The sequence below is a fragment of the Mus caroli genome, chromosome 13 (assembly GCF_900094665.2).
Source record: "Mus caroli chromosome 13, CAROLI_EIJ_v1.1, whole genome shotgun sequence".
Taxonomy (NCBI): Eukaryota; Metazoa; Chordata; class Mammalia; order Rodentia; family Muridae; genus Mus; species Mus caroli.
In genome coordinates this window covers 40,640,177-40,667,729 of record NC_034582.1, presented here as the reverse complement: position 1 = coordinate 40,667,729, position 27,553 = coordinate 40,640,177, and the positions used below count along the sequence as shown (strand labels likewise).

At 46.4% G+C, this 27,553-nt stretch overlaps 1 protein-coding gene across 1 annotated transcript; it reads right to left on the bottom strand.

Annotated features, from left to right (window-relative positions):
* Positions 1-2,797: 2,797 nt before the first annotated feature.
* Mylip (myosin regulatory light chain interacting protein) lies at positions 2,798-24,666 on the bottom strand. The gene is made up of 7 exons (XM_021180281.1): positions 24,356-24,666; positions 23,051-23,241; positions 10,266-10,451; positions 8,734-8,931; positions 8,099-8,263; positions 6,005-6,425; positions 2,798-4,306 (listed from the first exon to the last, which is right to left on the bottom strand). The coding sequence occupies exons 1-7, from the start codon at positions 24,440-24,442 to the stop codon at positions 4,217-4,219; spliced, it is 1,338 nt and encodes a 445-aa protein (XP_021035940.1). The 5' UTR covers positions 24,443-24,666; the 3' UTR covers positions 2,798-4,216.
* Positions 24,667-27,553: the final 2,887 nt, after the last annotated feature.

The following is a 27,553-nucleotide window of genomic DNA, read 5'->3' as shown; positions in this document are numbered from 1 at the left end:
GGTCTCTGTCTTATTTTAGTGAAGGGTTTTTGAAGAAGTCCTTCCTTATGGCTGTCATGACTTAGAGGCATCAAATGGCCCCCACACGATCATTCTAGGGTACAGCCTGACTTTCATGGGTAATTATTCTCATCTTTGGGAGTGGCCTCTCTGTCTGGTGGTCTTCTGCTGTGCTGGGAATCCAAGATGACTTCTGGAGGTCAGATTAAGGACATTGATTTCTGTCTCTGTCTCTTTAGCCTGGAGACAGGGACCAAAAGAGGTGCTCGGCTTTCATTTTTTAGTTATCTTGAAGGTCCAAGGGGGAAAAACAAAAACAAATGTTTGCTTTTTAACAAAACCACTTCCAAGAGCACGTTTTAGCCCCGCCTCCTCTGGGGGTACCAGCTGCTTCTTTGGTCACTTTCACATCTTTAACACAAAGGGCTTCTTTCTTTCTCAACCCCGGAAGTCCCAACCCCGGAAGTCCCGACCCCAGAAGTCTGACTCTGGCTTCTAACCAGTTCCAGGTGATTCCAAGTAGGGCCTATGTTAGCTTTCCAGGATCCAAACAAAGCTAATTCCTTTCTGTTCCTGTGGATCGCTTCTACTGTGGTTTGGATGTAAAAAGTTCCCATAGGTTCATGTATCTGAACACTTCGTCCTCGGCCGGTGGGGCTGGCTTGGAGGACTGTGAAATCTTAAGGGAGAGGAGTCCTGCTAAAAAGAGTGGGTCTCCGGGGTTTTATAGCCTAGCCCACTTCCTGTCCAATGTCTGCTCTCTGATGGTAGGCTCTGTGAGACCAGCAACCTCATGTGCCTGCTGTCATGTTTCCCTCTCCCTGATGGAGTAGATGCCTCTCCTCTTAGAGTGTGCGTCCAAATAAATCCTTCTTTTCCCAGGTTGCTTCTTGACACAGGTATCTGGTCATAGCGACGAGTCACTAACCCCTTCCCCCTGTGGATTCTTCTTTCAGTTGTTTTCAATCTTTATGACACACCTCATCAAGTCTTTTCATTTGTCTTACCCTTTTTTAAAAATCTTATTCTTTATCATTGTGTGCACACATGGTATGTCTGTTGTGTGTACATGCCACGGGGAGCATGTGGAGGTCAGAGGGCAACTTCACTGAATTCTCTCTGTCCACCTTAAAAAAAAAAAGTATGTGTATGACTATTTTGCCTGCATGTAGGTCTGTGTCTCACATGCATGTCTGGCGCATGTAGAGGCCAGAAGAGGGCATCAGATCCCCTGGAAATGGGGGCTCCAATTGGTTGTAAACCACCATGTGGGTGCAGGGAATCTGACCAAGGTCCTCTGCAAGAGCAGCCAGGGCTCTTAACGGCTGAGCCATCTCTCCATCCACCTTCCACTTTGTCGGTCTTTGCCCACTGAGCCATCTCCCTGGCCCACTTTCCTTGTTTTCTTCATGTCAAGACATAATCAAAACTGAGTTGTCTCTCTGCTCTCCTCTGTCTCATGTGTTAGTTGTTGTACAAGCTTTCCTGCCTTGCCAGTTCTTGCCTCTGAAGGCAGTAGAGAGTACCAAAGTCAAACCTGGAATTGAAGGTTCCACTCACTGTTTCCCCATGCCACACATTCCTTCAGAGCCTAATTTCTTATCAGTGCATTGATATGTGAGCCTGGGCAAGACCCACTGGCTGGCTGCATTGTAGCCTTGACAGGGGCCATACGGCTTTCCCCACATCTACAGAATACAAGTCTTGCTCAAAGGTCCTTCTGAAGCATGTTTACCCTGGGCCCTAAGCAGAGGTAGTCAGTATCTCCTATGCTCAGCACTGTGTCCTCTCTTATGCTTCTAGAAAGCCAAGTAATACATGGGTTTTCATGCTGGTTGCTAAGCTTAAGTCCCTGGCCCATGGAGTACAAGCAATGTTATTTGTTGACCTGTCACTCACCCACCCATTCATCCTGGTTATCATTCTGAGACAGCCATGTACACAAACCTGAACATCACTGAACTTCCATAGGGAAGCACCCATGCGTGTCACAGGCACTACACAGACACTGTAAATCACAAAGACACCCAATACTCTACTGTTGCTTTGGGTATGGGGTAAATTATATCTTTGACTGTTTTTCTTTTAAAGTTCTGGGGCTCATTAACCATTGAGTTGTTGTCTAATAAATATGTTGAATAAGTGAGCTGATTCCTAGAAACCAATGGGAGGCTGTGTTGGGGTCTGTCTCCCAATTGTAAAGGTATAGGTTACAGATATTTTAAAATACTCTACCATACAAAGCATTTTCAGCGTAGATGCACACACACCAGCCTAGCCCAGCAGAAACATGCAGTAGTACTGTAGGAAGGCAGTCCCGGACACCACAGTATGTTTCTGCTATGACTGAGCCCTGTGAGCCCCATGTGTGACCGGCATAAGCCAACTTTGCTAAGTTGGATGTTTCCTCTCCTCTTCATGTAGGTTCCGTGATGACTCAGGCCATCATACTTATATAGCAAAAACTTTTACTGGGTAAGCCACCTTGCTTCCCTCCTCCCCAAGCTATCCTTTGCATACACCATGTGTGTCACAGAATCTTGTTCACCTACCTTCAAACCTTCAATCTTGTATGTCTAAAAACAGATGATAGAAGACCTGGGCAGATCCTCTCAGTGAAGCCACCTTAACACCTTAAATGTCCCAACCTTGAGGTGAAGTGCTCACTCAATGGCAAAATAGCCTACGTGAAAATAACCATAAGATCACAAAGGCCCAGTTGGCTTTAAAGTCTTTATTATCCTGAATAAAAGACAGAAGTCCTCTAGGATATAACAGAGTTGTTTTTTTTTTTTTTAATGTGGAAACATTATTTTTTTTTTACAAGTGAAAAAATAAATACCTCTTGGAATAAAGGCTTATATGCTAATATGTGCCATAAAAAAGTAGAGTTTTAATATCTGACAAAATGTCTGTGCAAAGAAACAAATGCATAAACACATTACTGCTACATTAAGGCAATATGAAACGTAGACTCAGAAATCTCAGTAAAGTGACAGTGTAGGCTTCTAGCTTGAACTTAGCTAGTATTGCACCCGATGAGGTCAGCTAGGTTTCCCGACACCCTAGAAACCCCCTAGCTCACTAGCTTCCAAAATGCCCAAGTGGGGGTGAGAATTTAGAATATGGAAACATAAAGCAGTAGCTCTGGAAGACACCGAGGGGCAGGACAATGAGTACGGAAGCACTGACATAGGGAAACTCGAACAACGAGAAACAAGACATACACAAAAAGGAGACACTATCTAGAAACCTATAAGGCTGTAGAAAGTTTGATCTTCAAGCAAGGCGACACCAATGGGTGCAGCTGGAGTGAGTGCTTGGGAACGTGAAGAACCACTCGGGCATACTGAGTGGCTCTCTGGCTCGTGCCTCTCTCTCTCTCTCTCTCTCTCTCTCTCTCTCTCTCTCTCTCACCTTTTTCCTTCAAGGAAGCTACTCTCGCTTTCCAATCTCCAAAGCCCAGGGAGTGCTTGACTCTACCATGTATGTCTCTTAACCAAACTGGTAGCATTTTTATCAGTGAAAGGCATGGGGTGCGGAGTGAGGGGAAACGGAAGGGCTAGGAAGGAAGTCACCCACAGTGAGCTACCTGTTGGCTCTCAGCCAGACTGCTTCCAATCTGACAACATTGCTGTCAACCCTTGGGAAGTCACAGGATTGCTTTTTTTTTTCAATCTGCCAGCTTTTCCAGTTGTTCTTGAATTATAATTTATAATTATAAAGACAGAAATGACTTTTATAATGAGGACTATTTCTTTAAGAAAAAAAAAATCCCTATTAAAAATGTTCAGCGCTCCATGACCATACAAAAAGAACCAAGGAAATCCTTAAAACACTTACAAAATCTTCTGCCCGGGGAAAAATGAAGGAGGCATCATTTCCTAAAAGGTGCCCACAGTTGGGCCATGTTGCCACTTGACTGACGAAGACGATTTTATCTACTCCTTTACTTGATCATTAAAAAAAAAACAACCCTAAAGTTCAAGGAATGTGTCCGTGTCCCAGCGTTCTTCCTGGTGGCCACGGGGCCTGTTGCTTCTCCTCACGGAAGAGGTGTGGTCACATTCTTGTTTTCTTTTCCTCCTTGTTTCTGAAAATGTCTCATGGCAGATGGGTGTTGAGAGTGAAATAGCTCTTCACAAAGTTATTATTCTTATAGTTTACAATACTGCAGCTTGTGGGGACATGGCTTGTCCAGCGAGTGCAGGACGCATCAGATGACAGTCAGATTGAGGAGACTGGTGTGGGTGGGCAGGTAGACGTGCTGGACATGCTCCACACGGGATCTACAGACCGGACAGGACTGCAAAAGAAGCCACCACTGGTTAGGATATTTGTGGGACCTGGGAATTCAGCTTTCGTGCCCCAACAGTCAGTTTTCTAGATACGATGCCGCTGTGATCCAGTTCTAAGCTTTCAAGTGCTCTGGAACAGGCTTGAATATTTATACTTTATACAGATTAACAATGAGTGTTAGGAAAAGACATCCACTGAAGAAAACTATTTTCTGTCAAACTGTGCATGCATGTGTGTGTGTGTGTGTGTGTGTGTGTGTGTGTGTGTATGCATGCGTGCATGTGTGTATGTGTGACCAATGGTCATCCTCATGTGTCAGTTCTCAAAGACTTCAACCTGTTTCTGGAGACAGGGTCTCTTACATGGAGAATACTGGTTAAGCTAGTCTGGCTGGAGAATACTGGTTAAGCTAGTCTGGCTGGTATGCGAGCCCTGCTGTTCCTGTCTCTACCTCCTTTACTAACAACACCAGGATTAAGAATCCCTGCATCTGTTCCAACCCCTGACCCCTTCCCACACTGCTTTTTAACTAGGAGGGTTCTAGGGACTGAACTCAGGTCCCTGTGCCCTGTGACCAGAGAGTTTATTGGTCCAGCCACCTCCTTAATCCTTCTGTTAGCATCAGCCTTCCTTCTGTCTAGGCTGGAGCCAGGCATACAGGAAGAGGTCCCTGCACCTCTGGCCACCATGTTGGAGGTATGTCTGTAGAGAGACCTTGGTTCAACTGCCTTGGGGTCATTATCAGTGGGCAGATACCCTTGTGGCCAGGGGCAACAAGCTTCTAGTGGCTTTTTGGCACACACCCTTCATTGGCTACTAAGGAAAGAGGCAGCAGGGTCAGAATCCATGCACAGGAAAAGTTAAGCCCAGGAATCTGGAGGGGACCCCTCATGGCGGCAGCACAGGCTATATTCCGAGAAGGCACAGGTGTCTTGAGCTCACTGCTCAATCCCAATGCTAGCTCTGTCACTGTAGCTTGTGAGGCCTAGGTGATGTGCAAGCCTGGCTTTACATACATCCACCATGACATTTAGCAGAAACATTTGAGAGGTGAAACCAAGAGAACATTTTACTGCACGAGGAAACGTAAGGTGCAAGAAGGAGAAATGCTATATGTGAGTTGCTTCTATTTTTTGTATGAAAAGTAGCTTGACTTGCTAGCAAGTAACAGCCAATAGAAGAGACCTCTGAAAGTACCAACAGTAATGAAAGGAAATTAAGGGGCTGGTAGCTGGTGAGATTGCCCAATGGGTAAGGATGCTTGCCATCAAGCCTGACAAACCAAGTTTGATTCCCAGCACCACATGGTGGAAGGAAAGAATTGACTCCTACAGATTGTTCTCTGACCTCCACGTGCACACACACACACACACACACACAATACACACACACACACGTGCGCGCACAAGCATAAATGCAAATGTAGACAAAAATGATAAATTAATCATAAACACGGTAAATAAGTCCCCAATAACAATAATCCAAAAATTAATGCATGAATTCATTGGTCATCCAAAAATTAATGCATGAATTCATTGGTCTGGACCTCATATCCAAAACCAAATGGTGGCGCGAGTGTGCTGGTTCACTTGTTTCTAAAGGGCGCAGTGGTGTAAGCCACTGACCGCAGGGCCCTCTCCAAATGGAGATGGGTGCTTTCCACCTATTAGAGCCTGAACGGACAGGAGGGTGAGTGTCGCCTTACCTGCAGCTGGGCTGCACAGCTCTCGCAGCACACAGTGTGGCCGCAGGGGCAGAAGGTGGAGTTGATCTCTTCCTCGCAGCACGCCATACACAGCATGGCTTCCTTCAGCTTGCGCAGCTTCTCCTGCAGCACCCGGGTCTGCTGGCAGCTGAGGCCCTCACAGCTGCTGCAGCTCATGCTGCTGTCTGAGGACTTCAGGGGCGAGCTGGGAGGGCTCTGGTCACTTCGAGAGACAAGGTCCACAACGCCGGCGTTGTACAGAGCCCTCCTGGCGTGGTCATAGACCTCTTTGGATGTTCTCTTGATGTCGAAGACGTATTTCTTACCAAGGTTAATGTTTTCGTTCAGAAACAGAGACGCCAAGTGGCCCTTCAGGTCGCGACTGTACTGCATCATGACGGCGCTGGTGACTGTGTCACACCTGAACGGAAGCCAAGTGTGAACACCAGACTTAGTATTGAAAAGCCTAGGGAGCTTCATAATTCAGACTATCAATAAGATAGTCTTCATAATGCTGCTATCAATAAGAACAGCATATCCACAGACATTAAGTATTCTATCTCATCTCCCTCTTGATTATCTACATCATCCATCTGTCAATCTGTCTTCTATTATATACTATCATTCATCTATTTATCATCTCTTTGTCTCTGTAACATCCATCTATCTCCACACTTATTTGCTTTTGAGATAATGTACCCTAGGCTGGCCTGAAACTTATGGTCCTTCTGCTTGTCGGGATTACAGTTGTATACCACCATGCCTGGCTTAAAAGGCATTCACTAATATTGTTGCTGTTTTGTTGAGACAAGATCTCACTATGCAGGCCCTGAAACTCACCACATAGAACAGGATGGCTTTTAACCCATAGAGGTCCACCTGCCTCTGTCCCTTGCGTGCTGTGATCAAAGACATATGCCACCATACCCAGCTTTTTTTTTCCCCAACCTTGAGATAAGGTCGCATGTGACACAGGCTGGTCTTGAACTCTGCTGCCAAGGATACCTTGGAGCTTCATGGTCCTCCTGCTTCTACCGCCTGGGTGCTGCTGGGACTACAGACATGTGCAGGATGCTCGCTTCATGTGGAGCTAATGCATGCTAGGCAAGCACTCCATGGACAGAGCTGCATCCTTCCCTGAGACAGTTAATACTCTTTTGTGCATGTCTGAGAGTAACTTTCCATTGTATATGCTCAGTAGCTTGGGGACTTTACCCCTGTGCTTCTCAGGGGGTCTCCAAATACTTTCAAGGAAGCAGCTGTAAATATGGAGATGAGACATCCCAGTCCCCCTGGGGCTGTGAGCTGCCACCCAGCAGCTTGTGGAAGCAAAGGGACTTTTGTTCTTTGAAGTCGCAGCTTTTATGTTAAGCATGTCTACACATTTTCTGTTCTGCTCTGTAGTCTGTTTTAACACGAAACATTTGTAAGGCTTCCTACTAACTACATTTTTGGCTTTAATTTTTCTCGAAGTATGAGCCTAATCCTAACTCAGCTTGAAAAAGTACTCTCTAGATTCTACAGTGTTATTTAAAACTCTCCACCGTGGCCAGCTGCAGTGTGCTCCATGCAGGCAATCCCAGCAGCCGGGAAGCCAAGACTAGAGGATTGCAGTTGAGCTTGAAGCCAGCCTGGGGTGTATAGTGAATTCCAGGTGAGCTTTGGACACACAGTGAGATTTGGTCTCGCAAAACACCAAGTAAAATTAAATTCAATTTAAAAAGTATCTGGAGTGTGTAAGGCGTAAGAGCTCAGAACAGAGTCTTTCTCAGCAGGGAGAGATGTGTGCCACTGCTCCAGGAAAGGATGCAGCGTTGGCAGAACAGGTCTGACCCTTGGGGTCGTGCAGGGAGGTGGCTTGGACGGAAATACCATGAGAGATAAGCAGGAGGCTCTAAGGGAAGTGAGGCACGTGCAATCCTGTGCTGATAAGGGCTCCACTAGCTCTGCAAATGGAAGTATTCAGGGTAGCCATTCTCTCCTCTTCTGTACAAGACTTGTGGACTCAAGGCTAGGGGAAGTCACAGAAACCTGCCAGCCCCCCAAGGATTCTATGCTCTGGCCTAAGCTTAGGAGACACATGGTGGTACGCGCCTGTAGAATGCATGTGTTTCGGTGATGGCTCGGTAGAGGCCGCTGGCTGCTCTGGTGCTGATCATCTTAAACAGGAGCACGATGCTGTTGCCGGACTCCTTGGTGACGGTCAAGTAGACATTCTTTCCTGACTGGGTGGCCATCTGCACCACAGGATAAGCTATCCTGAAAGGCAAGAGGAGAAAAGTGATCAGGTTCAGGAGGGAGAGCTCAGCATGGTGTTGCTACGCCTTAGCAGGCAGCCCGTGACCCGCCAGGGAACCAGACACTCAGCCTGGGGACTTCTGTGATGGTGCTAACTACTGATACTGAGCAGGAAGAGCAGTTGTGGTGTGGGGACAAGAGCTGGAGTAACCTCATGTGTGCATGTGTGTATGTGTGTGTGTGTGCATGTAGGCAGAAGCCGACACAGGTATTTATGGCTTGAGTACCTTATGAAAAACAATAATTCTGAATGCAATTGATGAATAAACTAAAAAATGAATCACTTTATTCATAGAGGTTGTCTGTCATGAATTTCTGTCCATTTTCTACTTCCAGAAAAAGCAACAGGTGGATATACATGCCTAGGCTTGTATGAATGTACATATGCACGTATGCATGCATGTACGAATGTGATTGAAGACTCAGGTTACCTGTTAATAGGGCTAAAGTCCTCTTTACAGATCGAGATGCCTTCAGGTCCAACCCCAATGAGGAGTTTCTGTCCTTCGCTGTCCCTCACGGCATGCCACTCTATGCCGTAGTTCTCCATTGCTGACACAATCTGCAGAACCTGGTACTCGGCAGAGGCCTGGCTGATGCCCTCCAGCTCCTTATGCTTCGCAATGATGCTGTGGGGCACCCAACGGCACTCGATCAGACAGATCAATGTATGCATTTCTTAAAGCCTTGGATATGGTCATTGAGAGACCACAACAGCACCAAATGACATTTTCCTGTTTCATTTACTAATCATATTTACTGTAAAATACTTCTGAGATATGGCTCGGGATCTCAACTCTGGGGCCAGTGAGATTGTTCAATGGGTAAGGGTCCTGGCTCCAAGCTTGAGTTTGATCTCTGGGACACATGAGGTAGAAGGAAAGAGCTTACTCACACCAGCTAGCTATCTTACACACACACACACACACACACACACACACACACACACACACACACTTTTAAAAAGATCTCAACACATATCGAGAACCCATCATTTAGGAACACTGAAAGAATTATGGAAAATCTCTAAACATACACGTAAGACAACCATGTAGGCTAGATCCCCTTATGTTTATCTCCATGAACTTCTCAAGCTTCCTGGTAGGCAAGCACCACAGGGGGCTGATTAGATTATCTGCAACTGAAGAAGACACAGCTCTACACTCTCTGTTGTGGCAAGGTTGTCTCTCCTGTGGTCTTTGGTGATCTGGCCTCCCAGTGCAGCCTTCCCTTGAGTATGGTCTGGATTAATGGACTGGCTTCTAAGGAACAGAAAATGGTGGGAGACCTGGCATGAAAGCCACCTCTGAGATTGAGTCTGATTTCTTTCCTAGCTCTTCTCTCTTGCTCTTGGATCGCTTCTGCTGGGTGAACCAGCTACCACACCATGAAAGAGCACCATGAAAGGTCAGGTGGTATAAGAAGGAGGCTGGCCAAGAAGCTACAAGAGTCATTTGGGCCTGGAAGCCTCCCTTAGTTGGGCTTTTAGGTGAGACTGCTCTCTGGGGCTTGGTCTGCCCCCAAGCCACAGCCGTGTCCTTGTCTAGGCATCATTGGATAATGTCTATTGTCTGGGGTTAGTTTGTGACACAGGGATAGGTAACTCAGGCAGTCATCTACGTTAGGCCGCTTGCTGTAAGTCTTGCCTGGATGAAGCAAACACTAATAAACATGCTAGACTTTTATTGGAGGAGATTTGCATATTTAAAAGGTCAGGCACTTTTTGAGATCCTTGTTATTTATGGCATTTCATATAAGGGCATTTATCTGTGTGGGCAGTTTTGCGTTGCTAAGGTTCTCCTCAAGTAAAAGGCACATGAATCCTTTAAAAATGACTGGATAAACCTGGCAATGGCAGGGCTTTGCCTTCCAAACTCCATCAGGACACCACAGGGCCAGTTTCCTGTTTCTTATCAAGTCTGAGGCGGGTGTGAACAAACATGCTAGCCTCCGGCGGCCTCACCTGTTCAAAGTGGAGCTGGAGAGCTCTTTCTCACACAGGTCCTCATAGCTGTATTGGGCGGTGTTCTGGTTGTAGTCTCCAAATTTGGTCTGGGCCAGGAGGGCACTGAGTTCCACGGCCTGCTCTGGGGAACACTGGAGGTGGCCTGCCAAGAGGGACTCTTTAATGTGCAAGAAAAAGATATGCCTGCAAGAGAAGGAGAGAAAGACTGAGACTTGGGATAACAGTATCTGAGGTGGCCTGCTGGACTAGGGTGTGTAGCTCAAGGATAGAGCAATCGCACAGCGTGTGTAAGGCCCCGGGTTTTATCCCCAGTGCTGCAGAAAACAACCAAAGGAGCTCAACCAGCTTTGCATTTCACAACCGAGTACTTTCTATTTTTAAGCAATGAGAGCAGGTATAGAGAGGGATGGCTCAGTGGATGAGGGACCTTGCAGCCAGGGCTGAAGACCTTGGTTGCTTCTACTCTCTGGGCCCTCACAGTGATCGCAAGGGGACTCCCCACAGGTTGTCTTCTGACTTCTAAGTGTGTAGCATGGCATGCCCCCTCTTCAAATCAGTAAATAAAATATCATAAAAATTTTAGTAGAAACAGAGCAGGTTAGCATTATAATGTTTTCAAAGAAATTTAAAAATCAAATTTTTGTTTGCTTGGGTTTTTTGTTGTTGTTATTGTTGTTTTCAATTTTTTATTAGGCATTTACTTCATTTACATTTCAAATGCTATCCCGAAAGTCCCCTATACCTCCCTGCCCCCTGCTCCCCTACCCACCCACTCCCACTTCTTGGCTCTGGTGTTCCCCTGTACTGGGGCATATAAAGTTTGCAAGACCAAGGGGCCTCTCTTCCCAATGATGGCCAACTAGGCCATCTTCTGCTACATATGCAGCTAGAGACACAATCTCTGGGGGTACTGGTTGGTTCATAATGTTGTTCCAGCTATAGGGTTGTTGTTTTTTGAGACAGGCTGGCCTCGAACTTGCAGTGCAGCTGAGGCTGGTATTCAACTCCAGGTCCTCTCGCCTCTGCAGATTACACGCATACATATCTACTATTCTCAGCTGGAAAACCTGTCGTAGTGGATTCTGATCTTCAGGGACAGTAAAAAATAATAATAATAATAATAATATCTCCTGAATTCTCAGAATCCTCCTCCAATGTCCACCCACAGCATGTTGAAGAGTATGACAGAGATGTTCTTAGGTGTCATCCTCAGAAATACCACCCACCTGCTGTGACAGAGTATCTCATGGCCTAGATATAATCTGTTAGGCTAGCCTGGTTGGCAAGTGTATGCTTTGCATGTTTTTGACTGGGTGGTAGGGATTGAACTCAGGTCCTTCTCGCTGAACCTTCTCTCCGGCTCACTTCTCAGGGCTCTCCCGACCCAGTCTATTCTTGCCATCCTGACCTTCTCAGTCCTACTCAAAACTTAGAAGTGGCAAGAGCTTTTGTGACCCCAGGGGCCCTCTCCCCTCCAGAGTCTGCCAGCCCACCTTCCGAGCCAATTGCTGTGAAAATGCTCCATCTTTCTGCTCAAAGTCCTTCACTGGATGCCTGATGGTGGGTGAAAGCCAGGCTTCCCCAGCGGCTGACTCCGGCCACACCTCCTGTGGCTATGCTCTGGATAGGAACCATCCCTCTTGTGGGAAGATCCAGCCTTGCAGCAACCTGCCCTGAAGGCCTCCTCTCCTGTCCTTCCACTTAGTCACCTTTTGATCTGCCTTGCACACAGCCCATCTATTTCCTAGTTACTTTATGTAACAAGTTACAACATCTAGTTTCTTTCCCTAGCTGCACCTGGGCTGGCTTAATTGCCTCTAACAACAGAGAACTCCATAAAGCCAAGTAAAGCGCCGTGCATCTGTGTTTATTTTATAGTCCATCCCCAGGTTGGCTCTGTTTGAGCCTACCCTTGGTACACTGGACGTTCCATTCTATATTCACTACAAGGTATGTGTGCCACAGAAATTCCTGGGAAAACTCAGATATTGTTTTTATTGTCTGAAATCCTGAAGAGGTTCTGAGTCACCACAGAGGCTAGACGACAAACTTTGTCTCTTTGATGACTCGTGGTAGCCTCTCCCATGTGCTTAAAGGCCCAATAATGAGTTCCAGTCATTGGTGAGGCTCTGAACCCTGCGTCAGCTCGGCTCCTCACTGTCTCTGCTTTTGCTTTTGCTGCCCGCCTGAGTTTGTCCCACGAGGGGCTAGCATGAGAAAGGTAAGGAGAGAGAGGACTTAAGACAAGAGAGGTGACAAACACAAAGGTCTGTGTTGAGAGTCTCAAACTGCCAGTCTGACAAGAGCCATTTGTCTTTCTAAGCTAAGAAAGAGTCAGCTCAATCTTTTTGGATCTTCAGTAATGATAAAGGTTCCAAACAATGAAACACTCTGAAAGGTTTCAAGTCTTTCCGTACTCCAAGCCCCCAAGAAGAAACCACTGTAAGATGCACCGTAGCATTCAAAGAGAACAGACACAGTTTTTTATTAACGCAGACATCTGGTAGTCTTTAGAATACTTCTTCCATACTGCAACACTGAGAAAGGGGCCCTGCTGGGGCAAAGGAATTGCCACGGGATGGGGGGGGGGGGGCTGCTTTTAAAATAGCTATACAGATAGTCCGAATGGTAGTCCACACCCTTAACTCTGAAAGAAGCAGGTAGAATTCTCTGAGTTCCAGGCTAGCCTGGCCTATATAGTGAGACTCTGTCTTAAAAGGGGGGAAGAAGAAGAGGAAGAAAAAGGAGGAGAAGGAAGAGGAAGAAGAGGAGGTGGAGCAGGAGGAGGAGCAGTAGCAGGAGTAGGGGCAGGAGCAGGAGGGGCAGAGGCAGGGACAGAGGCAGGGGCAGGGACAGAGGCAGGGGCAGGGGCAGGGGCAGGGGCAGGGGCAGGGGCAGGAGCAGGAGTAGGGGCAGGAGGGGCAGAGGCAGGGGCAGAGGCAGGGGCAGGAGCAGGAGGGGCAGGGGCAGGAGCAGGAGCGGGAGCAGGAGGGGCAGAGGCTGGGGCAGGGGCAGGAGAAGGAGCAGGAGGAAGATGCAGGTCTAAAATTCTCAAACATGCCGGTGCTGATCACGGGAAAATGGAATCTTAACAGACATCTGCCTATTCAACCAGGGATGTGTTTTCTGGGTTCTAAAGCCAGAATCTATGCTTATATTCAAGGAGAAACCTTGTGCCAAAAGATTTTAAGATTAGCACCACAAACTGAGCCTTCTCGATTTAATGACTGTGAAACGTAAAGGTCTCTCTCGACTTATTTTCCTAGCATAAAGTTTGAAACTGCTTCCTGCTTTATTAAACAGTCAGAGAGCTGCCAAGGACGACTTTTCAAATTTATTCAATTTCTTTTTCCAAATTCTCTACGCCTACTTCTGGAGGGACAGCTGCCAAAAGCAAAGCAAAGAAATGGTAACCCAACGTAGTAAATAGGTGGCTAAGAGCCTAGAGCAATGCCCACCCATCCCAGGATTGGCTGAGAACTGGAACAAAGTGGGTGGGGCACACTGGTGGTCTCCAGCAAGTTGAGGCTGAACTGTACTCAGCATCATCCAGCAGACACAGGCACTTCCCCCTTCCTCCTTACCCCCCCTCCTCCTCACTGCAGGCCTCTTTCTGCATGATGTAGTTTTCATGGCTTTATGGCCACCTTGCAAGAGAATCGAGTGGTCTGTGCCCCGCCCCACACTGGGGCTATGGGATGGACATGTCTGATAAGTTGTTGGGTTTTGTTGTTGTTTTGGTGGAACAGCGTCTTTGGAGAAAAGGAACATATCTTATCAAAGGCTCCAGCCACAGGTGGGTTTCTGGGTGACAAGGGTCCAGGCACCAGTGTAATGGAGCAGGGGTAGCCAACATCACCAGCTCTGAGGAGCGATCAAGAAGAGCTATCAGTGTGTTCTTTCCAAGAGGAAGGATGGCAGTGCTCCAAGAAATGTTTCCAACAGGGAATTCAGGGAGGGTGCAGGATTTGTGAGTGGCTTTGAGTTCATTCTTATTAGCTTCCTACCTTAACTATCTGGCTTATAACTATCTTCCCTCCTGATTTCAGCCCCTTACTCTTTCTTTTCTTCTTGTCTTTTCTTTTCTTAATGTAAGTGACCAAAGGTTACTAATAATATCAAAACAAGCAGATGTAGTCAAAGAAGTCAGGCCTGGAGAGAATATATTTTTTTAAAAAGCACATCTCACAAGTGGATAACCTGTCTAGTTCCATATCATTTACAACATGGAACCACACACAAAGGAAAGGCTTTGAAAAGTACCTACTTTGTCTTAAGCAAATGTTTATGAACAGAAGCCAATACTACATATGCTATGCATTCCTACGGTTACACTTAGAAATTAGTTTTTAAAGTTTTACCCAGTTTCTAAGAAAATGGGTCGCTTTCTAGTATATGGACCACACTGTGGGGCCCAGGGTGCATCATTCTAGCTAAGTCAAGTGTTGGCCTCATAGGCTCAAATGAATTCACACATGCTATCAAAGGATGAGGGGCTGGAGACACGCCTCAGTGCTTAAGAGCACTGGCAGCTCTTTCAGAGAGCCAGGTTCAACTCCCAGCACCCACCTGGTGCCTAATCACCACCTATAGCAGATCTAGGGGATCTGCTACCATCTTATAGCATCCATGGGCAATGGCACTCTTGTGGGGTCCAGATATATACATGTAGGCAAAGCACTCACAAACAATTTGAAATTTGAAAAGCAAAGTCTTTTAAAATTACGAATACTTCTTCACTTATGTATATCTGTGGGTAAGTGCCACAGTGCATTTTTTGGAGGTCAAAGGGCAACCTCTGGAAGGCAGTTTTCTCCTTCTACCATGCTGGCCTCAGAGACTGAGCTCAGGCTAGGTTGGTAACAAGCACCTTTACCTACTAAGCCCTCTTGAATGGCCACAGACCACATACTCTTAATATGGTTTTGCTTCAAAATTCTCCATCAATTTCTCTTTCAAAAACCCATGTCTTTACAGGGGATAGAGAGATGGCTCAGCAGTTAAGAGCTCTTGTTGTTCTTGCAGAGGAATGGGGATTAGATCTGTGGGCACTAAGCATGTGTGTGGTTGCACATACATACATATATACATACATGCAGGCAAACAATCATACACATAAGGTTAAAAAACTATATATATATATATATATATATATATATATGTGTGTGTGTGTGTGTAAAGGCCACGCCTTCTCATGGTGTTAAGGGATATCAAGAACCATTTGTCTGGAAGGTCTGTGATCGGAAGACTCTCGTCTGAAGACTAGCAATCTCACAGAAAAATCCTCTAGTATTCACAACAGAGCTTTCCAGAAGCCAAGTGGAAGCCCCTGTATAGCTCACTGGGATGCTTTAAATGAGAATGGCTTCCACAGGCTCCTGTGTTTGAACACTTGGTCCTCATCTGGAGGAACTGTTTGGAAAGGATTAGGAGGAGATACCTCACTGAGAATAGGCTTTGAGGTTTCAAAAGCCTATGCCATCCCCAGTTAGCGCNNCCCCCCCNCCTCNCTCTTGCCNCNCCCCCCCCCCCCCCCGCCCCTGCCTCTTTCTCTGTCTCTCTCTTTCTTGCTCTCGCTCCCTCCTCTTTCCTCTCTCTCACTCTCTCCTCTCTCTCTGCCTCCTGCACCAGCACGTTAAGTTATTAGCTCCAGCTCCCGTGCCATGTCTGTCTGCCTACTGCCATGCTCCCTGCTGTGAAGGTCATGGAATGTGGCATTGTGAGCCCCCAAACTAAACATTTCCTTTACTAAGTCGCCTTGCTCATGGCAACAGAGAGGTAAGGAAAAAGGCCACTGTTGGCCTCAGCCTCCCAGTCATCTTGTCTGTTACGCCATCTTGGAGAGCTTTTGAGAACAAATGTAAAATAACTAGACTGAGCCTCATGTTCAAAATGTAAGCAGTAAATCTAGCATGACTTTAGAATGGCTAAGTAGCTATTTTCAAAACCATGGTTGCCAATAACTGGACCCTAATCCCCCCTGAAGCACATGGCCAGGAAATAGTGTCTGGGCGGCCACTCACCCCAGGCAGACCCCCTTACAATCAAACATCCCATCTCTGTCCAATGAGTCACTTCACCGCATCGGTTTATTTTAAACCAAACTCTGCCTGCCAAGTTATATTTAAAAACGACCAAATGGAAACAGGAATTGCGACGAGAGGTTTTTTTGTCTTAAATCTCGTAACGTTCTCGTAAAACAAAATTAGTTCAGAATAGAGCACAGTCCTGCACATAAATGTTAAAACCATACTGGCTTGAGAATTAAACCTTAGAGTACCTTTATGGCTAGGGGTGGACAAGGCTTTTCAGAACATACTGAATAAACTTCAGACAGGGTGTGTGTGTATGTGTGTGTGTATGTGTATGTGTGTGTGTGTGTGTGTGTAGGTAGAATAAACTAGATCTCACCAAAATGAAAAACTCCTACTCACTGAAAGGCATGAGCCTAGCAGGCAGGGCACAGGGGAAACATATATTTATAAAACTTGGATTTTACAATGAACTGTATCTAGGCTACATAAGGAATGTGGGCAGCTCAAGAGCAAAGGCAAATGATCAAAATGGGGGACTCGGACATTTCACCAAAGGAGATGCAGGAGAGGCCAGGAAGCCCACGAAAATCTGACAGACATCATTAATCATCAGAGAGATGCAAATTAAAGCCACAACACTCTACCACCATGTATCCAGCAGAAGGCTGGCAGGGCTGTGAGACGCCCCACTTCCTTACATTCTTTGTGGGAGTGGGAGAAGGGAACAGTACAGATGCTGTGGGGGAAAGGCCTGGCAGGAACTTATACAGCTAAACAATCATGGGACCCAGTCATTGTATCCTTGGGTATTTTGCTCAAGGAAAATGGAAACACATGTGTCTATGAGAAGAAAAAACAAAAGCTTGTATTAGAGTGTCCATAGCAGCTTTATTCATGGACAACAGGCGCTCACCAGCAGGACTGTGGCTCAACCAACAGTGCAGACTACTACCCAGTCGTGGAGAGAAACAAAGCAGGCTGTATTTAGCTCAGAGTACTCACCTAGACCGGTCAAGGCCACACTCAGTCCCCAGCACATACCAAAGCAACATGAACGGAGAGCAGATGAAGTAACAACTAAGGAACACCCCAACACATACATACAAGAGCATGGGATCTGTGATGGGTAAAAGAAGGCAGACATGAAGCAGAACTTACTGGAAGACTCCCTGTGCATCAAGCTAAACAGACACAGCAGAGCTAGAGTGGAAACCCCTAATGCTGACAGCAGTCAGTGGTTAGAGTGGGCAGTGGGTATGGGCAGGCCGCAGAAAGATGAGGGACTTCCTAAGACGGTGGGCGCTGCCGGCTGTCCTCAGTCGCAGCTGAGGTGTTGTTTAAGCATGCACCCATCGAATCTCATTAAGAGATGTAATTAGGGTTTATATGTTTTACCCCATGTAAACTTTAACTCAGAAGGAAAAGGAAGCATATGCAAGCAGTTTCTACTTAACGATAACACGCCGAAGTGTTTAGGAGGAAGGGTGCCTATAGGTGACTTGTTTAAAAATGAATCAAAAAAGTTGATGGATGGTTGGAATGACCGATAAATGATTAACTATATAACACAGTAGGCATATTAAACTTAACAGTAGGTGCAGGGGCTCTATGGGAGTCCATGATAAAACCTCTCAACTTTCCTCGAAGTTTGAAATGTCTCACGAGGCTGAGAAAATAACCCCAGGACTCAGGTTTGGAATGCCCATGGAGAAAGACCACCAGGCCTACTTCATGGAGGGCTTACAACTGAAAAACCTGTCAGAGGCAGATGACTATCTGAGAGTTACTAAATTAGGTCTCTACCTGGGCTTACGGGGATCCTCTTTAAGCCCTGAATGGAACCACTCTTAAAGATGTTCCTCCTTGGGCCCTCCAGCAATTATGATATGAGGCTCACCACAGGGAGGCTTCCAGCCCCAAGAGAGATGGCAGCCTGTGCCAGGAGAATACTGTAACTTGAAGGCACAGAAGGCTGTGCCCCTAAAGAATGCCCTTACCCGTGGCAAGAGGCGTCTGCGTGAGCAAGCTGTCAATCTCCGGCCTCTGCGTGCACGTGCATGGACATGTGCATCTGCAGGCTCACACGCATACACACATCACATGCTTCTAACATACTCGCACACACAAAATGAGTATGTGAAGTAGCATTTTTAAAGAGATGCTCTTTGTCTGGGCCGAAAGAGCTCAGAATCTCAAAATAAACACCACACAGCAATGCGAACACTTAGATGTGGCCAAGAGAACAACTTTAAGTAAGATGCAGAAACCCAATTTATAAGTTCTTTGGGAATAGTATATATGTATGCTTTTACTTTCTTGGTTTGTTTTACTTTCCTGGGTCCTATTTTATATTTTGGCAAATGAAACCGGAGTGGAGGGAAGCGAGAAGGAGACAGGGGGAGAGTGGCGATGGGAGAGGGAGGCTGATTCTGCTATACTCCACATACAGTGTAGAGAACAGAAATGGATCTCTGTAATAGCAACATGAGCCTCTGTAACAGACGCACACCGTCTGCAATGCAATTGCATGCAGACTGCACTCATCCTTAATCACGCTGAGGTAGATTACATAAGCCACCTTCACCCAAACTGATGGTAAGCGAGACTTTGAGCATGACTTCTAGACCCTGTCTAGGACCAGTCTGACTGGTCCAGGGTTGGTTTGAAATGGCCAAATCCCATTTGCCTTGAGTTTGTCTGTGACTTTGGCTTCGTGAGCTTTCTTTAGTTTTGTTTTGAGATTTTATTTATTTATTTTTATTTAGTTTATGTGCATGCCTGGTGCCCTCAGAGGCAGAAAAGGGAGTTGGATCCCTGGAAATGGAGCTATAGGTGGTTGTGAGTCACCACCTGGTTGCTGGGCATCAAATCTGGGTCCTCTGCAAAAGCAATGGTGTTCCAAACCATTGACCCATCTCTAGCTCCAGACTTGTAAATTCTTAATTTATTGATTAACAAGGTATTTACACAGCACACGATTTTGCTAGATTCTGAGGATATGGTGCTGATCAAATTGGTTGGAATTTACATTATTGGAGTGACTGGCAATGAACCTAAGTAGTTATAATGTTAGAAGCACATTCATGCTCTAAAAGACAGGTAATGTCTTAGAAGAATGTAGCCTCCCAGGCAGTGAGGGCTAGAGAAGGCATTCCAAAGAGAAAGTGCTGAGCTGGAGTTAAGAATTGGGGAGGTTAGAGCCTTGCTGCCCCAACACATAGAAATCTTAAGGAGATGCTATGTCCCAGATAATGCCATTTCTCTGAACGTTCAGTTCAATACTCATGGAGTTTCATGTACTGGGGCTGCTTTCTGGGGGGTGGGGGGAAATCCAGATGTTGATTAACTTTAAGTAAACTGAACTGTCCCTAACAGAGACCACGGAGCTCTGAAAATGTGGCCACACCAGGACAAACACAAAGCCCCTGCCAGCAGGGGATGGTATAGTCTCCACTATGGGGATAAAATGCACACTTCTCTAATCTCTGGTTTTGAAAACGTCAGCATAATTCATCGTGAAGAACCAGAGAGCCCCTGAAAGACACGAGAGTCTCCACGAAGATGATTTATTATTTCAGATTTACTTCCAGAACGCATTCATTTGTTTCGCTTTCCATTTCAATCCTCAGCATGGCAAACATCTGCTGAAAATACCTGCTGTCTCCATCTCTAATCTATGCCAGCTGGCTGAACAAGACTCTCTTATCTGGGCCCTCCATTCAAGAGCAAATGGAATATCCAGGTAGGGGCTCCAAGTGGGAAATTAAGCCCAAGACCATATTAGCCTGATCTACCCATCTATGATAACATTTGATCCAAGCCAGTGCAACTCTTCAGAAAGATGGCATCTTTCTGGATCCCATCTTTCTGGATCCTAGCACTGCCCACCCCCCCCACCCCCCCACACACACACCCATGGTACCCAGGCCTTCTTGCCTGCACTCCTCTTAGCAGCCTGCCTGGACTCATACTAACGAGTATATTAACCACCCCTGCACATTAAGCCTGCTTTGCTCTGAGCTTACTGCTTAGTGGTCTGCAGAGGGCAACTGTGCCCAGCTATCTCCTTTTAATGAAATGCCTAGATACCCTCAGTCCACTAACTGCACCCTCGTGGCTTGCCTCAATCAAGCCACCTCTTAAAACTGAATTGTCCAAGCTGTGTTAACTCACTACACAAACAGACGGAGTGTGGAACCACAGGATTTAACATAAATATTTTATTGCAAACAATGGAACTTGAAAAAGTTTGTCAACAGGCTTGGTTGTGTGTGTGTGTTTCTTTTTTTTTTTTTTTTTGTCTTTTTTTCTAATATAGCATTAAAGGAAAATAGTTTTGTTCTTTAGTACCATGCAGGCAAAACACCCACACTCTTAAAATAAATAATTTAAAAAATATGAAATTGGACCTAGCACAACTTTTTGATGTCCAATTAAAGGGTAACAAACACAAAGTAGATATTACTTTATGACGATGATATTGAAGCAGAATGACTGGTCATCAACCTTAGGCATTTTCTTAAAAGTTTTATATTTTGGATAACTCCACAAAACTGCAAGATTTACCAACATAATAAATGTAACTCGAAATCTCCTGTCCTCCCCCCCCCCCCAATCTCCCTTGCTTCTTTATTCAGAAGAGGAGCTCTGGGCAAGGCACACAAGCATCACTGTGCTCTCAACTCTCAGATTATGTTTTATTTTGACCCAGAATTTCACTAAGTTCTTAGACTAGACTTGGACCCACACTATAACCCAAGGCCTCAGAGTCTCTGTTCCTCTCCCTCCCAAGCCGCTGGGGTTACAAACCTCCTGCATGGCTCAGCTTTACACTAACCATCCTATGGGACCTCTGAAAACGAAGGAAAATCAACTGAAATGACCGAGTTGAGCCAGGAAGGCACATACTTTGAATGCCATTAGATATAACTCCCAGGAGTCAAAGGCAACCAAGTAACAGAAAACCCAGAGTAGGAAATCTGATTCTAGTACTCACTCACAAACGCCACTTTCTTACAGGAATAAAGTAGAGCTGATCACAGGTATTGACCTAATTACAGGAGGGCACGTCGCAGTAGAAACCGCCTCACAGTCAGTCATAAAGCATGAACGCATTCCCGATACAATTTATTTGCTATTATCCTTCCACTACTTAAATGAAATCATTTGCTTCCTCACCTTTTGGCTGATTTCAAAAATAAATTTATGTCACTAGAATTGGGTTGCACCTGGAAGCCCTGAAATCACTGTAGCATCACAATGTGACTGCTACACACACACACATGCTGTCATGTATTTTTCTCATTGACTGAACTGAGGAAGCTTTCACAAACTAGTTTGGTCGGTCTGTCCATCTGTCTATCTGTCTATGGGCCAGTGAGATGGCTCAGATGTTTGCGGCTGAGCCTGACAACCAGAGTTCAGACTTCAGGTCCAACCCAGTAGAAGGAGAGAACAGGCTGCTGAAAGCTGTCCTCTTACCTCCACACATACACAAGCACACAGAGACACCACAGAGTAAATGTTTAAAAAAAGGACACAGCCTCTTGTGGTTAATATAGACAGCTCAGCATCTGTAAGTATGCCATTACATGAATATTTGTAAGGTATTTTCAGAAACAGTAAAAATTTCTTATGCCTGTTTGCTTCATAAAAAAAAAATCTCTCTCAACCTTTAAAAGGCCACAGCAAGGCAAAGTGGACATTCCAAATCCAAATGGATGGTAGTTTTTAATGTTTCCATTGCCTGTTTAGTAAATAAACAAAAAGTGGTATGTTAAACCCTCTCAGAAGAGCCTGTTCCCCATTAGGAGTTGAAATCTGCAGGATCACGTTTTTCACATGCGTGGCCCATTGCCAAGCCACAGGAGTATGGAAAACATCAGTGCTGGGATCCAAAGTTTGCTGCGGCTTTCAAAGCAATCATTTTCCTTTTTTCCAAACGCCACTGTAGTCTCTTGCATTTTGGTAATAAATATTAAACATCACCTTCCTATTTTGGTTCATCTTTGAGGAAAGTATTATATAGTCAGCTCAGAGGGAAACGTACCGGGGTGTGTGTGTGTGTGTGTGTGTGTGTTTGTATTTTGGTCGTTTGAAAAGGAGACCACACCCACAGGCTTCGGTTGTCTACCATGGCTGGTGGCCCTTAGTTTAACAAGGAAAAAAAACAACACCACATGTCCAACAATCGTTTTTAATAAATCTGTAGGCTGAAATTTACTTTACAGTGGCCCCTCAAAGAGTTCTTTTATTAAGATTTTGTGAAACTTAGAAAAGTTTTAAAATCTGTAGGAGGCCAGACAGAGCGCTCCTGCTACAACACTGTAATCTGACACTTAGGCTGAAGACTGACCAAGTTTAAGTAACCCAAGAGGAACTGTTTCCTGCTTTCTGTTAGAACAGTCTACAGTGACCTGTAGTAACACTGCCGAGGCGGGGTTACTAGCGGGCATTAGATGAAGCTGTCAGGAAGTTGGTTTCCTTTTTGTTTGTAAGAAGTCAACCCTGCTCTCCCACTAATATTATACAGAACAGGAAAAAACAAAAACAAAACAAAACAAAACAAAAAAACAAGTGTTGAAAAATCCACCCAGGCCAACTGTGCTTTGGAAAACTTGAGTTTTTCCTGAACTTCCTTTGCATCAAGTCAAATTTGCCAGGGAACATCTCCGGGAGGGCACGACAGCTACCTCTAAATGGAATCAGAGGTGTACTTGACATTGGTTTGTATCGGCCTCGCTTTACCTTGTCTGCTCCTGTAAGATGAGATGAGGCTCCACAAAGAACTTGACCCTCAGTTTAAGCCGGTAAGGTGCCAGCCCATCCATCTGCTGCGAGATCCGGTTTCTCAGATTCAGCCATAAGCTCTCACCTTTGCTCCCCGTGAACTGCAGCCCAAAATAATCAACCTCGATGATCCCTAGACGCCTGCACACCTAAAAACAAAACCAAAGGTATGGTGTGTGAGCAGTGCAAACCTAAGGGCTCCATCCGAGGAGAGGACTGGCCCCTGCTTTCCCAAAGTTCTACCTTCTTGCAATGCCAGTTGGTAGACCGGAAAAACAAGGTTTTAAGGAAACAGTGAAGCCAAAACGCAGCCCTCCAGTGGAGGCTTGGCCTTGCTTGACTATTTCTAGGGTCTGACCAATGGCACAGGGAAAGGGGTCCCCCCAAAACAGACTTCCCAAAAGGCTGAGGTAGAACACACAGGGTGTTTTATTTCTTATTCCAATCGCTGGAATCCCCCCGCCCCCCGCCCCGCAGCACCATCTGCACAGCTGATTTGGCAGCGTATTATCTGGACAGTTTTAACCATCTGGATTCCAAAAACACAAACGCGTTGAGGAAGCATGCCACAAGTGTCAGCTAAGCTTTACAAGCGCCTTTCCAAACAGCTCAGGTCCACAGGTCTCATAGGCACAGTATTTCAAGGGGTCAAACGGGCCTGCCAATATCCATTAGGCACACCCCGTTAGGAGCCTTAGTCACCCTTAAGAAAACACACGTGTAAAGACCCCCAAGAAGGAGGCTGCCTGCAGAACCGTCCCCCGCAAATTACTCAATATACTCTGGATCCCTAGCAAGCCTAGAGTGTCAGGTGAACAGTCCTTCTGAGAAGCGGCTTGAGATTCGGGCCCACCTGATCAGCTAGGGAGCCCCGGGGCCAGCGACCGCTTGCAGCCACCTCATCCCGGGACGCGGGTGGCGCTGCCGGGCTTTACAAGGACTCCACGGGAGGCATCATACACACACACACCTGCGGCAGGTGTGCCGGGCCACCTTCTTTAGAGAAAAGTGCCAGGCTAACGGACAGGGTGGAGGTTCCTGGCAGTGTCCTGGTCTCCGGGCCCCGGATCCCCCACCAATAGCGTCCTCTATGCTCCCCCCCGCACTCTCCGCTCGCGGGGAGGAGGAGGAGGCTGGAGCCTGGCGTCCCGGGAGCGCTCCACGGGCCGCTGCTGCAACATCGCCCGGCTCCCGGGGAGCATCCCCGAGCCCCGAGGCTTCCCGGGGACAAGCAGGGATCCCCTTTCCGATCTCCGCCCTCACCTGGTTGAGACAGTCCTCGCCGTTGGCTTTTGCCTCCACCTCCACCTCCATCAGCACCGCGTCCGGCCTCGTCACATAGCACAGCATGGCTGGGGCCGCCGCCACCGCCGCCACCGCCGCTTCTTCTCCGGTGTGCGCCGGGGCTGTCGCCTCACCGCAATTGCTCCAAGTCGACTCCGGGCTCCGTGAGGAAGGTGCAGCCGTGCGGCCACCCGCCCTGCACCCCACGCAGCCGCCACTCGCGTCCCCGCCACCCCCACGACAGCCAGTTCCCGGGAGCTACACGGCCGCGCCGCTCCGACAGCCCCACTGCCTGCGCCGCTACAGGCACGCGTCTTTTATAGAGGCCCCGCCCCTCCGGCGCCGGACTCCGCCAATCACGGAGAGCTTGCCCCTCCTCCCCAGCTCCGGCAGCCAATACTCAGTCTCGGTAGGCTGAAGCCCCGCCTCCCGGCACCGCCTGTGGAGCTGCGGGAGGTGGGAGCCCATCCTCTCCCCAATCCCCCGTACCGTCGCGGCCTCTGCCACTGGGCGACGCTCCTCCCAGCCCGCTGTCGCCCGCAGCTCCAGGGGACGCCTTTCTGTCCGGGTTTGAGAGAACTGTGATCAAACGCTCCTGTGATGCTACGATGCTACGGTTTTCAGGACTCCTGCGTGGGGTTACTCTAATAACCAGGTGGTTTGTGAAAGCCAAGAGAGAAGCAAGCAAGCCACAGAGCCTAAAGTTAAGGCTTTTCCGCTGGCATTTGCCACCCTGGGTTGTCAAAAGAACAATCTAAGTAGAAAAGTTTTTGCAGCTGACCCAATATAAGCCGGTAATTTGATCCAAGCACCATTCTTACATTAACTCGTGCCAAGGGTTTCTATGCGTGGGTTCTGCTACATTGAAACACCTTACCAAGTTATGTCACCCAGCCTATCTCTCATCCAATTCGTTCACTATACACCTGGTACACTCTCTGCTCTTCCTTTCAGACACCCAGATGTTACCCCATCTTAAAGGTAACAGGCTCATCTCAGGACCTAGCAGAATGGGAATCTCAATACAAGAGATTAGTAGTTAAAGGTGTACAACCTTCATATTTTTACTACTTGTTTCTCTTGGCCTCTACTGTCTTTTTTGGTTTCTAAGATAAGCCGGGAGATGTGGGTTTCAGCCTTGGATCTTTGGAAAACTCCATCTCTCTGAAGCTCAGTGTCCTCGCAGTAGAATGGAGGAGACTAGCTATTTTTTGGACACTCCCTCCTCCATTTCCCTCCCCGCGCGCACGTGTGCGCCAGCATTGCTGTGAAGCAATCTAGCCATCCCTGCCTGCCAATGACCCTATCTCTGTGCCGTTTGTTTGCTGTGCGTTTAAGACGAAGTCTTGCTGCATAGCTCAACCTGGTGGTGCACCTCGTATTTGGGCTCAGTGATATTTATTTCTGATGATGGGGAAAACATCGGAGAAGGACTGGGATCTTAGCAGAGCCCTCGCGGAGAACTGTGCACTCTTATGGCTTTGTGTTTCAGGAACACATGGCATAGTTCCCGCACTGCTCCAAGTCCAGTGTAAGCTTGCATTCATCCGCAGGTCTACTGCTCAACCCTTTCCTTCCCGGAAGCAGGTCTGGCACATGTATCTGGGAGATAACATTTAGATTACCTAATCTGTGGCCCATCGCTGGAAATTTCAGCATAAGGAGAGGAGGCAACATGGAAATTGGTTGTATTGCTTAATATTTTTGAAAGGCCAAAACTTAACCAGCTTAAACAAGGGGGAACTTAGGGGACAGATTGGGGAAATTCCTAGAAACTGGGAATAGAAAGGAGCTGAAGAAGAACAAAAATAAACAAACAGAATAAACAAAGACAAGAAACGAAAACAGAAACATTTCTATTTAACTATCTTTAAAACTATCTTACTTTGGAGTTTGGCAGGGATTTTTTTTAAATGGCTTTTTTTCATAGAAATGATTCTATATTTATATTTTTAATATGAGCAGCTAAATAATTTGTAGAAGCAAAGGAAATGTCAGGTTTAAAATTTTTAATTAAGAAAAATTTAACAACCTTAAGTTACTTACAAACCAGTTGCATGGCTGAGATTGACATAGGCATTTCTTTAACCCACATCCATTGAATTCCTTCTGTGAGATCCTCAATAAAGAACTAATCATTTTAAAACCAAGTATCTCCAGATAAGAGCCAGTGAAGGGGCTCTGTGGATAAAGGCACCTGTCACCAAGCCTGATGACCTGAATTTGACCCCATGACCCATGAAGCAACAACCACAGGTTGTCCTCTGACCGCTACGTGTTACATACATGAAAACTAAAGTATAAAAATTAAACTAAGGCATCGACAGTTACTACTGAAGAAAAGAAGTGGTTTTAACAAAAGAGATCAAGGGCTGGGATTAAAACTCAGTTGATAAAGTGGTTGCCTAGTAAGAACTTAACCCCAAGTACCACCAACTGGCCCTGGTGGCACAGTGTGCCACCACTGTGTGTAATGGCAGCAGTGTGCCACCACTGTGTGTAATGGCAGCAGTGTGCCACCAGACCAGCAATCCCAGCAGCACTTGCAGGGTAGAGTTGTAGAAGCATCAGAAACTTGAGGTCATTGTAGGTTAAGTAGGGAGTTTGAGGATGTCTTTAGCTAAAGACTAGACCTCAAATTAATTAAATAAAAAATTAAATAAATAAAAATTAATTAGTGAATGAACTGAGTGATTGGAACTCTTAGCCGAGTGTTGTGGCACACGTGCCTGGAATCCCAGCACTTGGGAGGCCTCTGAGGTAAGTGGATAATGAGTTTGAGGCCAGCCTGGGCTACACAGTGGGACTCTTTCTAGAAGTGGATAAAGAGCTTGCTGTGGAAGCTTGAGGACCCTAGCACCCACATAAAAAGGTGGTGTGTGCTCTTAATCCCTGGGTCGGGAGGAGAAGGAAGGAGGAACCCAGGGGCTCATTGGCCAGATAGTCTAGCCAATCTAGTAAAAGACTCTGCTTTTCAAAAAATAAAATTGGAAAACTTTACAAAGCAGAAGCGTGTTATTGGTGTCTAATGTGAACCCCTGGTCTCCACGGGGCATGTGAAAAAACAGACATAAAACACACAGGCATAAACAAGCAAACAAAACCCTCCAAAAAAGTTAAAAACAGAAGGCCAGGGAAAGGGAAAGAACTGATGTCTGAGGAGAAAAGGATCAATCC

Excerpts from the sequence above, each read along its gene's own strand:
- Mylip (XM_021180281.1), bottom strand. The coding sequence starts at position 24,442 with ATGCTGTGCTATGTGACGAGGCCGGACGCGGTGCTGATGGAGGTGGAG. Across the intron at positions 8,264-8,733 it reads GACTTTAGCCCTATTAACAG|GATAGCTTATCCTGTGGTGC; the intron begins GTAACCTGAGTC and ends CTTGCCTTTCAG. Across the intron at positions 4,307-6,004 it reads GCTGTGCAGCCCAGCTGCAG|TCCTGTCCGGTCTGTAGATC; the intron begins GTAAGGCGACAC and ends CTTCTTTTGCAG.